The sequence below is a fragment of the Eumetopias jubatus genome, unplaced genomic scaffold (genome assembly GCF_037043125.1).
Source record: "Eumetopias jubatus isolate StellerSeaLion01/CBP00866 unplaced genomic scaffold, mEumJub1_p1.0 scaffold_4, whole genome shotgun sequence".
NCBI lineage: Eukaryota > Metazoa > Chordata > Mammalia > Carnivora > Otariidae > Eumetopias > Eumetopias jubatus.
This window is the reverse complement of record NW_028274810.1, coordinates 108,704,386-108,718,549: the sequence shown is the minus strand read 5'-3', so window position 1 is coordinate 108,718,549 and position 14,164 is coordinate 108,704,386. Positions and strand designations below refer to the sequence as shown.

Here is a 14,164-nt window from a genome sequence, read left to right as displayed (position 1 = left end):
GGGCCCAACTGAGGCAGAGGCTGGGCTTTGTGTCACATCCGTCCCCAGGGGTTGGGTAGGGCTAGGGAAGGCCTCCGCTCTCAGCGCCACGTGGCAAGGAGCAAGGCCTCTGGGCGCTCACTGGCGGCACCGAGGAACCAGGCTGCGACAGAGGTGGCAGAGTCCAGGGCAGGTGGTGTGGGCTGTGGGGTCTTGGGGTCAGGCAAAAACAAGCAGATGGTGGCTGAGGGTGACACTTCCCTGGGGCGGCCAGTGTCAGAGCCCACGAGACCACATGGCCAGGACAGGAGGTGCAGGGACCGGGACACAAAACCCACAGGGTCCCGGGGTACAGGCCACGTGTGTGCGCTGTCCTTTGTGTGTGCGTCTGTGTGCTCCCAGACGTGTGTGCATGTGTGGGGGGGGTCGAGGTCTGTGCATTTGCATGTCTCAGCCTACGCATGTGGCCATGTCTACACGCACACACGTGTCTGTTCCTGTCACCCAGACCTTTGCTTGCCTGCCTGCGTGTGTGCATCCTCACGGGATGCACTAGGCCACCCTAGGAGCCAGCTATAAATAGGAAACTGGGGGGGGGGCTTTCAGACAGTCACGGGCTGCAGAAGACAGGGCTAGGAGAGGCTGGGGGCTGCAGACTGCAGACGGAAGTGGGGTGCCCCCAATACAGAGTAGCCCTGGGGCCCACCTAGGGCCAGCGGCTGGGAGGTGGATTCCTGAGACCCTTAGCCAGCTGCAGGGCAAGGGGGCAGCTGTGTGGTGTGTGTGCATGTTCGGGGTATAGGGACCCTTGCAGGCACAGAGGACAAAACTCAACTGGGTGCTCTGTGTGGGGGCTGGGGGCCTGGAATGGCGCTGCCCCCAGAGGCTGCTGGGGCAGAGGTACAGCAAGGGTGGGATGGGGTACGGTGCTGGGAGGGATCTCCCAGGCCTCGGCCAGGAGCTGGGGCGGCTTCTGCCCAGCCCTGGGAGTCGCCACGAGCGCGGAGTACTGCTGCTGCCGGTGAGGGCGTGGGAGAGTGGCCTCCGGCCAGGGACAGCTGCTGTGGTGGGGCGGCCACGCAAGGGACCAGTGCGGGGGGGAATGTCCAGTGCACACGGGTTCCGCGTGCATGGAGCGTGTGCATGTCTGTGTTCGTGATGAGGGTGTGCACGTGAAGCATGTGGGTGAGGCCCTGTCCCTCCCAGTGCAGCCCCTTCACGAGTCTCCCTCTGGCCCTCCTGACACCCTCTAGGCTGCCTGCACCTGCCTCGATGTCCCAGCCCACCCCTGCAGTACGCAAACCCAACCCCCACCTCCTCCCTTCCTCTGGCACTCAGCAGTGGACCAGCTCCCGTACTGCTGAGCTTGCTGTAGCTCCCTCTGGGCTCTGGGCCAGGGCGGTCACTGTGGTCCCTGCTGGGGTCCCTGTCGGCCGGGCACAGAGAAGGGACTCTCAGGCTGAATGAAGTAACCAAGGAATGAATGCCTGTGGGGTGGGGGTTGGGGTGCGAAGGGGGGCGGGGTGGGTGGAGGCTCCAAGGATGTACAATTCCATCAGAAAGATGTCTCTTGGGACCTCTGCAGGGAGGGCAGAGCATGGGCCGTGGGAGCCGAGTGGCTGAGGTGAGGGCGCCACCACGGCCCCCCTTGAACATCCAGGCCGAGGGTGTGGGTCACCCCTCTCAGGGGGTGCGGGGCTCAGGGGCTGAAGCCTGGGCACTGTGGTTACCCCCACCCCTGGCCCGTGCCCGGGGCTGCCCTGCCAGCTTCCTCTCAGCCCTCCTGCCCAGGCGGCTCCAAGCTACCGCAGCGCCCACGCACCTGCACGTCCTCCGCGCTCACAGTCCCGCAGACACCCAGACGACCCTCTCTCCCCAGCCCCAGCCTGACTGCTCAGCCCCTCTGGGGGAGGTCTGGGTCCCCTGCGCCCGCCAGGGGAGGCCCGAGCAGAGCCCGCTGACAGCGAGTCGGGGGCGGTGCGCACAGGAGAGCTCGGGAGCCAGACGGGCTTTCCCCAAATGGGCTTTTCCCCCAGGAAAAGATCTGCCTCTAAACACAAAAAGTAGCGCCCCTCCTTCCTCCCTTCCTCGCCCCCACAATGAATTCTCGGTGTCCGGGCTCATTCTCTCCAGGGCAAAAGAAGGAAAGGGGCAGGGTGGGGGAGGAAGGAAGGAAAGAGAGAGAAGGAGGGAGACAAGGTAGAAGGGGACAGCAGCGCCAAGCCCAGCTCTGCGGAGAAACCCCCCGAGGGCGGCAGCCGGGGCATGGCCGTGGTGGGGCCCAATCCAGGTTCTTGCGGGCTGGGCTCCAGGAGGCCTGGCGGGCTGGAGGGCGGGGGTGAGCGCAGCCCGCAGCCTACCACTGCCTCCTCAAAGAGACAGCCTCCGGGCCCCGCGGCCCCGTGCTGTCCTCGATGGGCCCGGCTGCCCGGTCCTCCAGCCGGCCTTCTCTGCCGGGACAAGACTCCTAGGTGTCTCTTCCGGTGGCAACAGTGAAAACTAAGGTGTCCTTGTCCAAAACCAGCCAGCAGACCCCGCCCATACCCCAAAGGACACCCGCCGCGTCTGGTGACCCTCTTGAGTCCTCAGGGCGGGTGGGGGGGAGGCTGGCTGGGACCTGCTGGGCTGGCTGCCCGTAGCCGTGCTGCAGCCCCCCCACCTGGTCCTTGAGCTCATCCCTGCACCCCCCCATTTCTACTTCTCTCTGCACCAGCGTTTTTGCCCCCCAGATGTACAGCCTCTTGCTCCCCTCCTGAGGGCTCGAGATCTCAGCCCCTGGGTTTGGGGATTTTGCTCAAACCCCCCCAGAGACCCAACCATCTTGTTACCAGTTTTGTTCTAAAGCAAAAGGGGAGGTGGCGGCCCCCACCTTTTCTCTGGGTCAGACTGAGACGGTAAGACAAGTTCAGGCCACGCACTCAGAGAACGGCAGCCGTCCCAACCCCGAGGACGAGCCTTTGCTGTCTCCAGACTGAAAAGCAGCGCAGAGCTGGCCGGCCCGCAAAGCTCATCCCTCTAAATATGCACACCGTGGACCTTCATCAGCCTTGGTCCCATGGTCCCCTAAGTCCTGCAACTGCCCTGGGACCCTTTAGGGTGTGAGATTTCCAGAGGTCCTGCTCCTCCCTGGTGCCCCCGCAACCTGGTCTTGGACCCTTTAGAAGACAGAGGCCGGGCCACCCCTTTGGGGGGGCAGACCGCGGGCTCAGAAGAACTGGGGACAAGTACCGGCCACCAGCACACATGGGCCTTGCACGTGGCATCACCACCATCCCGCCTTAGAGGGAGCCTGGGGCCACCACCTTGAGGCCTTCCTCCCCACCAGGCGGCCAGGGAAGGTGCCTGCAGGTCCCACCAGCTGACCGCAGCCTTGTTTACAACTCTGATCAGGGCCTCTCCGGTGGCCCAGGTGGGTCACCCACAGCTAAGGCAGGGCCCTGGGCACGCACCTCCTTTTCTTCCTATTTGGGGAGAAACGGCAAAAATGAAAGCCACAGAAAAACCAACCAAGCTCCAGTGACTTTGGATCTAAACGGATTTATTTTGTGTTTTTTTTCCCCCTTTTTTCCGGCTTCATAGCAAATGAAAAAATTATCCAACAAAACCCAACAACACAAGAAAACTTTCAACGACTTAGAGCATCTCCTGCTCAGAGGGCCGGGCAGGAGCAGGCCTGGAAAGAGCACAGGACCCACTGGAGGCCAGGGGCCTGGCCGTCCTGCAGGGATCGGCTGGCCAGGGGCTGCGCTACCTTCTCCCCACTGGCTAGTCCAAAAAGCCACTGGGCTTTAAAAAAAAAAAAAAAAAATTCCACAAACAAAACGAAACAATTTAAATGAAAATAAAAACACTTTCTTCACTCGCCCCCATGCCAGGAGGTTCAGATTGAAACCTCCTCTTAAAAAAAAAAAAAAAAAAAAATTTTTTTTGCTAGAAATACTGTGCATTACTTTTTTTTTTTCTTCCACTTCTCTTGAAGATTAAAATAAGATATATTTCCCCGGGAGTCATAAATACGATCTGGTGCATAGAGAAATAGCAGCAGGGGAGTCCGGGTCAGCCCCCACCCGCAGAGCGCGGCGACCCCCCCCAACCCCCCTCCCCCCGTGAGTATAGTAGGGCAGCAGGACCGAACACAGCATAGATAATATTCCTTGGCTTCAATCTCTAGGGGACGCCGGTGGCAGGGTGGGGGGCAGGCGGGCAGGAGGGCAGGCAGGGACCGGACCCCTCCGAGCGAGCGACACATGCTGGGACACGCGGACGTCCGAGGGTGGACCCCGGCCGGGAACGAGGGAGCTTCCTCCGGGGTTTTCTTTCCTAATCACCGAGCAAAATAAATAGAAATACTTCGAAAATAAGGTCGCTTTAAAAAGGAGTAGTAAAAACGGGCAAGGAAGGGGAGGCCGCGAGAAGGACGACGGACCGGGGAGAGGCGGGCGGGCGGCGTCGGAGCGGAGGACCCCGCTGGGCATATGTACAGGCAGACTCCGGGGAGGAAGTTCGCTCCGGCTCAACTTTCCCGGGAACCCCCGCGCTCCGTGCGCAGAGGAGTCGCGGCCGCGTCCGGACGGCGAGCCAGGAAGGCGCGGGGCGCCGCGGCCGGCCGCGCGGTGGGCAGGGGCCTCCAGTCCGGCGCCTGCGGACCTTGCGGCGGGGCGCGCGGGGCCCGCCCGCCCGCGGAGTCCAAGCGTCTGCCCGGCGGCAGCGCACGCTCGGGGCGGGCGCTCACAGGAAGAAGTCGGGTGCGCCCTTGGCCCCGCCGGGCCCGGCCTGCGGCGGCGAGGACTCCCGCGGGAAGCCGGCCCCGCCCGCGCCCCCGGGGCCACCCCGGCCCGCCAGCTTCTCGTATTTCTCCTTGTACAGGTCCCGCTCCTTGGCCAGGCGCCCCACCTCCAGCTTCAGCTGCTCCACCTGGCTCTGGAGCTGGCACTTCTCGCTTTCCAGAATGTGCCGCTGCTGCACCCGCTTGAAGCGGCACGACTGCGCGTAGCCGCGGTTTTTGAGCGTGCGCCGCTTCTGCTTCAGCCGGATGACCTCCTCCTTACTGAAGCCGCGGAGCTGCCGGTTCAGCTCGCGCACCGACATGGACACCAGCTGGTCGTCGGAGAAGCGCTCCTCCAGGCGCACGTGGTGGCCAGCGCCGCCGCCGCCGTGGCCCGCGCCGGCGTGGTGGGCCGCGCCGGCGTGGTGGTGGTGGTGGTGGTGGTGGTGGGCGGCGTGGTGCGCGCCGTGATGGTGGCCGGCGCCCATGTCGTCCGCGCCGCCGCCGCCCCCGAAGCCCTGGCTCCGGAAAGCTTCGTACGCCGCCGCGGCCGCCGGGTGGTGCGCGCCGTGGTGCCCGGCGTGGTGGCCGCTGCCGATGAGCGCCTCCACCGCGTCCTCGGGCGTCAGGTTGAGCGCCTCGGGGTTGAGGTGGTGCTGGTAGCCGCTCATCCAGTACAGATCCTCCAGCGCCGGCTTCCCCGAGGCGCCCCCGACGGCGCCCGGGCCCCCGCTCGTCGGCCCCGGGGTGGCCCCGGCCTGCGCCGCGCCGCCGCCGCCCCCCGCGCCGCCGCCGCCGGTGCCCGGGCTGGGCGCGCAGAAGCTGGGCGAGGAGGGAACAGAAGAGCAGGGCGTGCTGAGCGGCGTCGAGGACAGCGAGCCGGGCGGCAGGCGGTGGCAGAAGCGCTCGGCCTCGGGCGGTTCCTTCTTCACCTCGAACTTCATCAGGTCGAAGTCGTTGACGTATTCGATGGCTAGCGGGCTGCTGGGCAGCTCGGCGCCCATCGCCAGCTCCGCGGCCATCGCCCGGGGCCCCGGCCCCGCCGCCGCGCCCGGCTGCGCCCCGACGGGAGGCGGCGGGGGGGGGGGGGAGCCGCGGGCCTCTCCCCCCCTTCACTCCCCACCGGCTGCGGGTCTCGGCGAGGGGGCGGCGCCCAGACGCGCCGGGAAAAGTTTCGCGCGGCCAACTTAGGGGCGGCCGCGGGGGAGGCCGCGGGTCAGGGCTCTCGGGTGGCCCCGGCCGCACCCCAGGGGGCGCAGGCCGGCCGCGCTCCCTGTCCCCTCGTCGGCGGCCGGGCGGGTGACCGGGCGGGTGGCAGTGAGGCCGCCGCCTCGGGCTGCTCGGGCTCCCCGCGCTCCACCCGCGTCCAACCGGCCCCGCCTCCACGGCCGAGCGCCGCGCCGCACGCTCCCCTTTATAGAGCAGGGCGCTCGGGCCCGCCTCCCTGGGAGGGGCGCGGGCCCCCAGGCCAATCGGAGCCCCAGACCCGCCGCCCTCATTTGCCTATCCCCATGGCAACCCGGAGCCCAGCTGTCAATCTCCTGCGGGGAACAGCTGTGGGAAGGGGAGATGACCGGCAGCCTGCGAGAGGAGGGGGCAGGGCCCTCTGGTGGCCGCCGCGGGGGACTGCACGCGCGGAGGGCGCGGGGCAGAGGGGTGCGGAGAACGCGCAGCGCGGGGGTCACGGAGCCCGGCCTGCGGCCTCCAGGGCCCCGCGTCCGCGACGGGGAGGCCGCAGAGTCTCGGGGAGCTGACGGGGCCCCTCGGTGCCTCGGTCTCCCCGCCGCCCGGCGGGCCCTGACCCCGCAGCCTCGCTAGCGCGGCGGCGCCGGGAGCTTCCGGCCTGCCGACACCGGGGCCACGGCGCGGCGCGGTCGGGCGCGGCGAGGGGAGTGCCGGTTATTTTTAGCCCCGCGGTTCGGGCGGGTTCAGGAATTTAGTCAACAAAGTTGTTGGCACCTCCGTTCAGCGGCTCCACCGCGGGGCGCAGGTGGGGAGGGCGAAGCGCGCGGGCCGGCGGAGGCGGGGCGCCGGGGAGCCGAGGCGGGGCGGGGGGGGGGCGAGGGGCGCGCGGGTAGGAGAGACCGGCCCCGGCCAAGGGGCGTCAGGCGCGCACGACTGTGCAGGGGCGCGCTCCCGGAGCAGGGGGCCCTGACACGACCCCTCCAGGGTGGACGGAGCTGGGAGGGGCCGCTTGCTTCAGCGTCACCCTGAGTGCTTGGTGCCCCTCCAATTTCTATACTGCTGTTATAGGACTTTTACAATTAACAAATTCAATCTTAAATATAACCGGCTGTGCATCGAAAGAAAATTCTGGAAGGATCTGGGCAGGAAGTCACTGGGGCAGCTTGTTTTTATCTTATTCCAGGCATAAATGCCTATTATCTTATAATCACAAAAATTCATACAAGGTGGGAGGGAAACCCCATTTCCTAAGATGTCGCGGGGTGTCCCAGCCCCGCTCTGCCAGGAGGGCACCACTCACCCCTTCCTCCTGCCCCCACAACCCTCCCGGCTGGGCTCTGCTGGGCAGGCAGGGTCAGGTCCACCACGAGAACCCTCCTGCCCCTGCAGGGATGGCTCAGCCGGTGGCAGAAGCAAGGCTCCCAGCTGGCGCTTGGGCTCCAGGCTACATGGGTTGCCAGTCGCATTGCAGGGTTTGGGGCCCTTTAAGGCCCCCCACCCCGCGCTCAGAGGGAGGCCACAACTCAGCCACCAAGTCTAGCTAAGTGCGGACAGGTCCCCCTACATCCAGCCCCCAAGTGTGATATTCAAGGATGCTGGGCCCTGCCTTCGATCACACACAGATTGATTCATCTGGCACACAGCTCTTCATTTCCGCACCCACTCATTCATTCACTGCCCTGGGGAGGAGGTGGCCTGGGGCCAAGCAGGGCCCCTATGTCCCTGACAGGCTCAGGCACTGGCCTTGGGGTCAGACTAGCCAGCAGGCCTGCCCTCAGCTCTTGGCTGCTCGGGAGCCTCAGGCGCAGGAGACCCCGGGGAGGCCCGTGACCCTCAGCCTCTTGCTGCTTGTATGGGGGGGCAGCAAAGCAAGGTTTACTGAGTGAGGGTACAAAGCTCCCAAAGAGACAGGGAACCCAAGAGGTTTGCCCCTCTTGCTGCCTTCTCTGTCTGCTCCCTGAAGCCCGAGGGGCCTCCGCAGAGCTCTCGCCAGTCAGGGGCCACCAGGCCAATGGCACTGTCCGCAGGCTCGGGAGGGGTCACCCCTGCGGCGCTGTGCAGAGTGGGTGTGGTGGGCTTCTTGAGCCCAGGGAAGGTACTGGCCTTTCTGGGCTCAGGTGGCAGGCTCCAAGCCCGCTCCTTCCTCCTCAGCCGGGGCTGGGGAGTGGCATCCGTGAGGACCCAGAGAAAGCAGACAGGCTTGCCGTGTGCCCTCAGCCAGAGAAACGCCGTCCTCTGGGCCGCCCGTGTGCAGCCAGAGGAGGAGCACCCCGATTCCGCGCTGCCCCAGAGAAGGCGCATGCTCTTCCCGTGCAACGCCTGCATGCCAGTCAGTGCTTGAACCAACGGGGTTCCACAGGGCCCACCCCGTGGCTCCTCTTAGATGCACCCCACAAATCTTTACTGAGTAGCTATAGCATTGCCCTGGGGCGTCTTCCATCGGGAAGGTGGCCCAGAGATCTCTGGTGGGAAATGAGCCAGCGGGAGCTTGAGGACATAATGCAGCTTTTCATTAGGCGCCTGGGCTCCGTGTTGGGTGGGTTTGTCCCGGGCTTGGGCTGGCTCGTCTCTGAGCCCCACAGCTGGGAGGGCGTGGAGGCAGGGGCGACGGGACGGCTGATGGCTGGAGCCACTGGTAGTTAGTGTCTTCGGGCCCAGGCCTGGCTGGATCCAGGCAGTGCGGGCACGCAGTCGCCCCCGTGGGCTGGTCGGGCTTCCTCGCAGCATGGAGGCTGGTTCCCAGGGGGAGGGTCCAAGAGAGCAGGGCGAGGGGTGGGCGCCTGGCATTTTTGTGAGTGCCCCGTTACCGAGGTGTGGCAGCGGTCTGCCCACCCGCTGTAGACCAGGTAGAGGAAGAACACCACGCAGTTACGGCATCTCTGCGGGCCTGCCAGGGTGCAGGTGGCTTGAGGCAGAAATAAGCCATGCAATGACCCACCAGTAAACCACGCAGTGTGTCAGCGTCCCCGGTCAGAACAGACTACCCTGAGTCTAGCGACTTAACCCACGTTTACTACGTCCCGCCCGGTGCCCGAGGTCTGAAGTCCTGCAGGCCTTGACCGCCAGCCCCCACCCCCGTCCTGCTCAGGGTCTCCTGGGCAGGTTCCTCGGGGAACGGATGCCTGCAAGCTCAGCTGGTTGCTTGGCAGGGCCGTTTCCCAGAGTCTGAGGAGCCCAGGCCCCGGCTGCCTGGGGGCTGGTGGACGCCCTGGGCTCCCCCGACCCTATGGCTGCCCCCACCGGGCCGCAGGAGAGCCTTTGGAGGCTTACATCAGCAGGGGACAAAGTCAGCTGGGTTCTGTGCCTGGAAGCAGGTCCCAGGTCCCGCCCTTTCAGAGGGAGCCCCGGGAGCAGGTGAGAGGCCTGTGGGAGGTGTCGGGAGGGGCTGCCGGAGCTTGCTGCTGGCTGTGAGGGGCGCCCGCCACGCCGGCCTGCCGCCGGACAAGCACCAGCCGGCAGGAAGACGCCAGCCCGCCCGCACTTGTCCTAGGCCGCGCGCACTGCCCGGAGCTCCGGGCACTCGATGTTAACGGACGCTTCAGCAGAAAGTGTGGTGCTGCACAGGGTCTGGACGGGTATTTTTGTCCAGTCCCCACTGCTCAGCCCCCCGACAGGGTCCCCCCACCCCCTTCCTGGGCTCAGTGACCGCAGGGCCCGGTGCCCTGCCCACTTAGGGGGCTTATCTGCACTTAAAATGAGGAGGCTGCTGTGTACCAGGCACACTCTGGGGGGGTGCACACAGCTGGGGGGTGGGGCAGGCACCTCCTTGGGGAAGGGCTTCAGGCTGGGAAGCCCATCCCACCAGCGGCTCTCTCCCAGTCTGCTCCCCCAGCGCCCGGGTGAGGCCAGGCCCAACCCGCCCCAGTCCTCGCCTCCCCCTCCTGCTCCGACATCTGGCACCTCACTTCACCCTGAGACTAAGGAACCCCAGCTTAGAGCTTAGACGGGGACCACGGCTCCGAGTCTCCAAAGCCCACCCGTCCGGGGCCCAGCCCCTCACCTCCAGCTCAGAGGGTCAGTGAAGTGTCTCCTCCCTGCTGCAGGGTCTGAGCCGGGCCACCAGCCCTGCCACTCTGCTGGCCACGTGAACCCAGGCCTCACCTGGACAGACATCCGCACCCTGGCCACAGCAGGCGGCAGGAGAACCAGCGCGAGGGGCGCAGGGCCGGCCTGCTGCCCTCATAGGGGGCTCCCCATCCTGTGCGGCCAATCTCTGGGAGTCCCCATAGCCTGCCATGCCAGGGCAGTCCATGGAAGGACATGGGCCTGGGGCCAGAGACGGTAGGCTCCAGGAGATGGGGCAGCCCTTTCCCGGTCTGGAGGAGCCCATGCTGTGCTCTCCGCAAAGGCCAGAGACTCTCTGCCTGGAATGCATGTCCTCAGCCAGCACCTTGATTAGTCTGGGTTGGTGCGGAAGTGACCAGCACCTTCATCCCCGAGGGTCTCTGCTGGCCTGCTCCTGGCACGAGAAGCCCAGAGTGACCAGTGGGCACACTCCGCTCAGAGGAGCTGCCCCCCACCCCCGGCCTGCCCAGGAGCCCAGGCTCTGACCAGGCAGGACCCCGGGCCGACAAGGTCCCCAGAGGGGTCAACAGGAGTGTGGGGGAGCTGGGCCCGGGCCCAGAACAGGGCAGCCACTGGCCCAGCATCTTGTGCTTCCTGGAGTGCCAGCCCTTCCCGAGCCTTCCCCACTGGCCCACGCGGTCAGACCAGCTGCTTCTGGGCGGTGGGCTTCATGTGGGGCTGCGTGGGGCTGCGTGGGCCGCGTGGCTCCAGAGCAGTCAGGAGACCCTGGCTGAGCTAGAGCGAGGGCCGCGCCGGGAGGGGCCGCCCCCCGGTGGCCGTCCCGCACGCAGTGGCCCAGCTGCCCAGCGGACTGCGGGGGGCCCAGCCACAGTGCCTACCGCTGCCCCGTCCGCAGCGCGGGGTGTCTGTCCCCTTGTCTACTGGGAAGGGAGGAGCAGGGAGGCCGGAGGTGAGGGCCTGAGATCAGGCCGGACCAACAACTGTGTCTCCAGCCGGCTGTCCAGGCAGAGGAGGGAATTTATCCCCTGGCCCCTTCCCTCATCAAAGGTTCAACCTTTGTGGGGGGGGGGTCGCGGTGGGGGCCGAGAGGGAGCCCCCAGGGAGGAGGGGGGAGGAGACAGGGCAGCGGCTGGCGGCCTGAGCTCCAGCCCCAGGGACCGCCTGCCATGGGCTCGCAGCCCCCAGCTGTGCAGCCCCACCCCGCTAGCGCTGCGCCCAGGCTCAGCCCTCCCGCCCCGCGCCATCGGCCCTGCTCCTCTGAGGGGGAGGAGGGCTGGCCCACAGTGGGGACCCCACTGTTTACTGATGGGGAGTCCCTTTCTTTCCAGCCAGGCCTGACTCCAGAACCCACCACGCTGCCAAGTCAGCGGCAGCAGGGGCCGCGAGCACGCGTCTCAGGCCCCGGAGACACCAGCGTGGGGTCCCGGATGGGGGGGCAGCCGCGATCATCACAACGACTGCGAACTCCCGTTCTGCTTCACTGGCCAGCTGCTGACACGGACGCGGGCCAGGCCCCTCGCCGTGAACCAGCCCCGTCCTCACCGTGTCTGCGGCTGGACAGGAACGCCACCCCTCAGTCATGGACTGGCGGGGAGCGGGACCCCTCCCCACTGCCCACTCCCCATCATGGCCTCGTGGGGCTGGAGTGTCTGCCCTCTGAGTGTGGGCTGGGCCGAGGGGGGATCTGCTCCGGCCAGTGGGCCCCTCAAGGGCGTGCTGTGGGCTGAGGCCTGCGCTGTCCCCACAGGCAGCCCTCATGCGCTGGCCAGCGCTGGCCCTTGCAAGCCGGGCCCACAAGGGACAGGCAGAGAAGAGGGACAGTGAGGCAGCAGACCCGACTCCAGGCTGAGACGTAGAGCTGGCGGCCAGCCGGGGAGGGAGGTGCGGGGACACACTCACGTGTGGAGTGACCTGGGCCGGGGTGGGGGGGGGTGAGGGGAGATCCCCAGAATGGCCCTGTGCCCCTTCCAACCCTTGGCCCCGGCCTGCCAGGGTCCCTGTCAGCCCAGACCCTGTCCCGGGCCCCTGAGCAGAGGCTACAGCCCTCTGCCAGGCCTCCCCAGGTCCGTCCAGCAGCGCAGACGCCTCCGGCTGTCCTCCGTCCCCTTCCCTGGCCCAGCCACTGTCCCGAGACACCCAGAGGAGGGGCTGGGCATGGAACCCCAGCTTGGGGCCCCGGGCTCCAGCCTGTCGCACCCAACACGTCCCCAGGGTCCCCTCCCGGGCCCCTCCCCACCAACCACGCGGGCTTGGCCTCAGGGAAGAGGTCGCCTCCAGCCGTCTGAGCCATTTCGGGGCCGACATTCTTGCCCAGAGACCCTGTAGCCGCCAAGGATCTGGGGCCAGCCCTTCTTCTTCCGCGGGGCATCCCTTGGAGGGGGTGCCTCGGGGTCTGTGGGCAGCACGTGTCCCTCCAAGCTGGTGCAGGCAGGGCTGGGCCACGGTGTGACGGCAGGCAGAAGAGCCAAGCAGACACAGGACAGAACCTTTATTGCTGAACATAAAACACCCACCAGGGAGCCTGGCAAGAGTCCTGGGGGGAGGTGGGGGGTGCATAGCATAGCTGCTCACACCCACAGTGGGCACAGGTCTGGCGGGGAGCCCTGCCCAGCACCCCTCTGGGCTGGGGGGGATGGGAGGAAGGTGGGTGTGCAGAGGGGCTGGCTGGGCAGAGCCCTGGGCACACACTGGTCACGGAAGGCTGAGGGCCAGGTGGGCAGAGCCAGAGCCCCGGGGCTCCCGGGGGGAACTCGATGGCAGGTGGCCTCTCCTCTGGGGCATGGGCCTTCTTCCTCTCCAGGAACGAGGGGCTGAGGTAGGCGCGGGCTGGCCCCCTGGGCCCTCACAGACGGGGTTTGATGTGCAGCGTTTTCCCTGTTCCAAGAGGGGCAAAGGTCAGGTGCCAGGAACCCCCCCCCAGCCAGGGAGGAGCGCCCCTACTGCCGAAGCTTCCGAGTCAGGATGGGGGAGACTCCTTCCAGCCCCCTGCCTGCACTGGGGTCCAGGGAGTCACAGCAATGTGCTGGCGGGGCTATAAATACCAGGTGCATGCCGCCTGCACGCAAGCCCGACGACGCAGCCCACGCTCCCACCTGGAGCCAGGCTGCCAGACGCACACATGCAGGCTCACCACGCCTTCCGGCTCAGCAGCCGAGCGAGCAGCTGGCTGGGGAGGGGTGGAGGGACCTGGGTCCCCGTGCAGAGGGACAGGGCCTAGGGGCAAGAGGGTCTGGTGGCAGGGAGGGCTTCCCACAGCAGAGGGCCCGAGGACAGAAAGTCCCGTCCAACGGGGGGTTCCTGCCTCAATGCCTCTCCTCTCGTGAATGCTCCAGGCCGCCTCTCAGGCTGGCACCCCCGCTGACCACAGGTGCCTCCACGTGGCTGCCCTGAGGCACGGCACCATCTCCGTGTCCCCACGAGCCTGCCTCTCCTCCTGGGTCCCCCACATCAGGACCGAGGACCCCAGTCACCTGCTCAGCCAAGGCTCCAGGCCCGCAGACTTCACGGGCCTCTGCCTGCGGGCCGTGGCCCCTCCTGGCTGGCTGCTTGGGTAGGCCCCGGAGCCCTCCCAGGCCCACCTCCTCCTGCCCCTCCAGCTCCCCATCCTGGCCCAGGTTGGGGGAGGGCCGAGCAGGAAATGAAGGCTGATGGGGGCCCCAAGGCCAGCAGAGGTCTCTGCAGCCTCCCCTGGGCCTTGCCCACCCTGCCAGCCTCCAGTGACCCTGGGGTTGGCAGCCTCAGGGCCCCCCTCCTACCCTCCCCACCCTCCCCACCCTCCCCACCCCGCTGAGGCCCGCCTGGATGGAAGTAGCTGGTGTCCTGGTCCCGGGCGGGCAGGTAGAGGGCCTGGCCGCAGCTTTGCGCCCTGAAGTGGGGGCTACACACAGGCACCGTCGTCCCAGCCCCTCGGAGGCAGGCGTCTGAGCGTGCTCAGCGGAGCCGTTAGAGAAGGCTGCGGCAAGCATCTTCCATTAACGTTACGACCGTGAAATATGACAATAAAATGATAGCCGTATGGTCGCAAATTTGCAGCCCGCCGAGCTGCGTGGGGTTTATCGTCACTCAAACGCGCGGGGAGCTGTAAAATGTTTACAGAAAGGGTCGTTTGCAGCCATAAAATCCTCTTTTCTCTCCTAAACAAGGCTGAGTGGAGCCATTTACCAAGCCCCAAATGTTCATCGGGGGAGAGGAAACATCTGTTCTCTCCAG

At 66.5% G+C, this 14,164-nt stretch overlaps 2 protein-coding genes across 3 annotated transcripts in view; both read right to left on the bottom strand.

Moving 5' to 3' along the window:
• Window positions 1–4,707: 4,707 nt before the first annotated feature.
• On the bottom strand, window positions 4,708–5,766 carry MAFA (MAF bZIP transcription factor A). Its single transcript, XM_028093526.2, has one exon. The coding sequence runs from the start codon at window positions 5,764–5,766 to the stop codon at window positions 4,708–4,710; it is 1,059 nt and encodes a 352-aa protein (XP_027949327.2).
• A 6,662-nt stretch (window positions 5,767–12,428) lies between these two features.
• Window positions 12,429–14,164, bottom strand: part of ZC3H3 (zinc finger CCCH-type containing 3) — an 89,964-nt gene continuing 88,228 nt past the window's right edge. The window contains exon 12 of one of the 2 annotated variants that reach the window (XM_028093507.2): window positions 12,429–12,829. In XM_028093507.2, the coding sequence (XP_027949308.2) occupies window positions 12,798–12,829 (32 nt within the window). In that variant the 3' untranslated portion in view covers window positions 12,429–12,797. Of the gene's footprint in view, window positions 12,830–13,742; window positions 14,034–14,164 lie in introns of those variants that run through there. The other variant, XM_028093508.2, reaches the window with a different exon arrangement.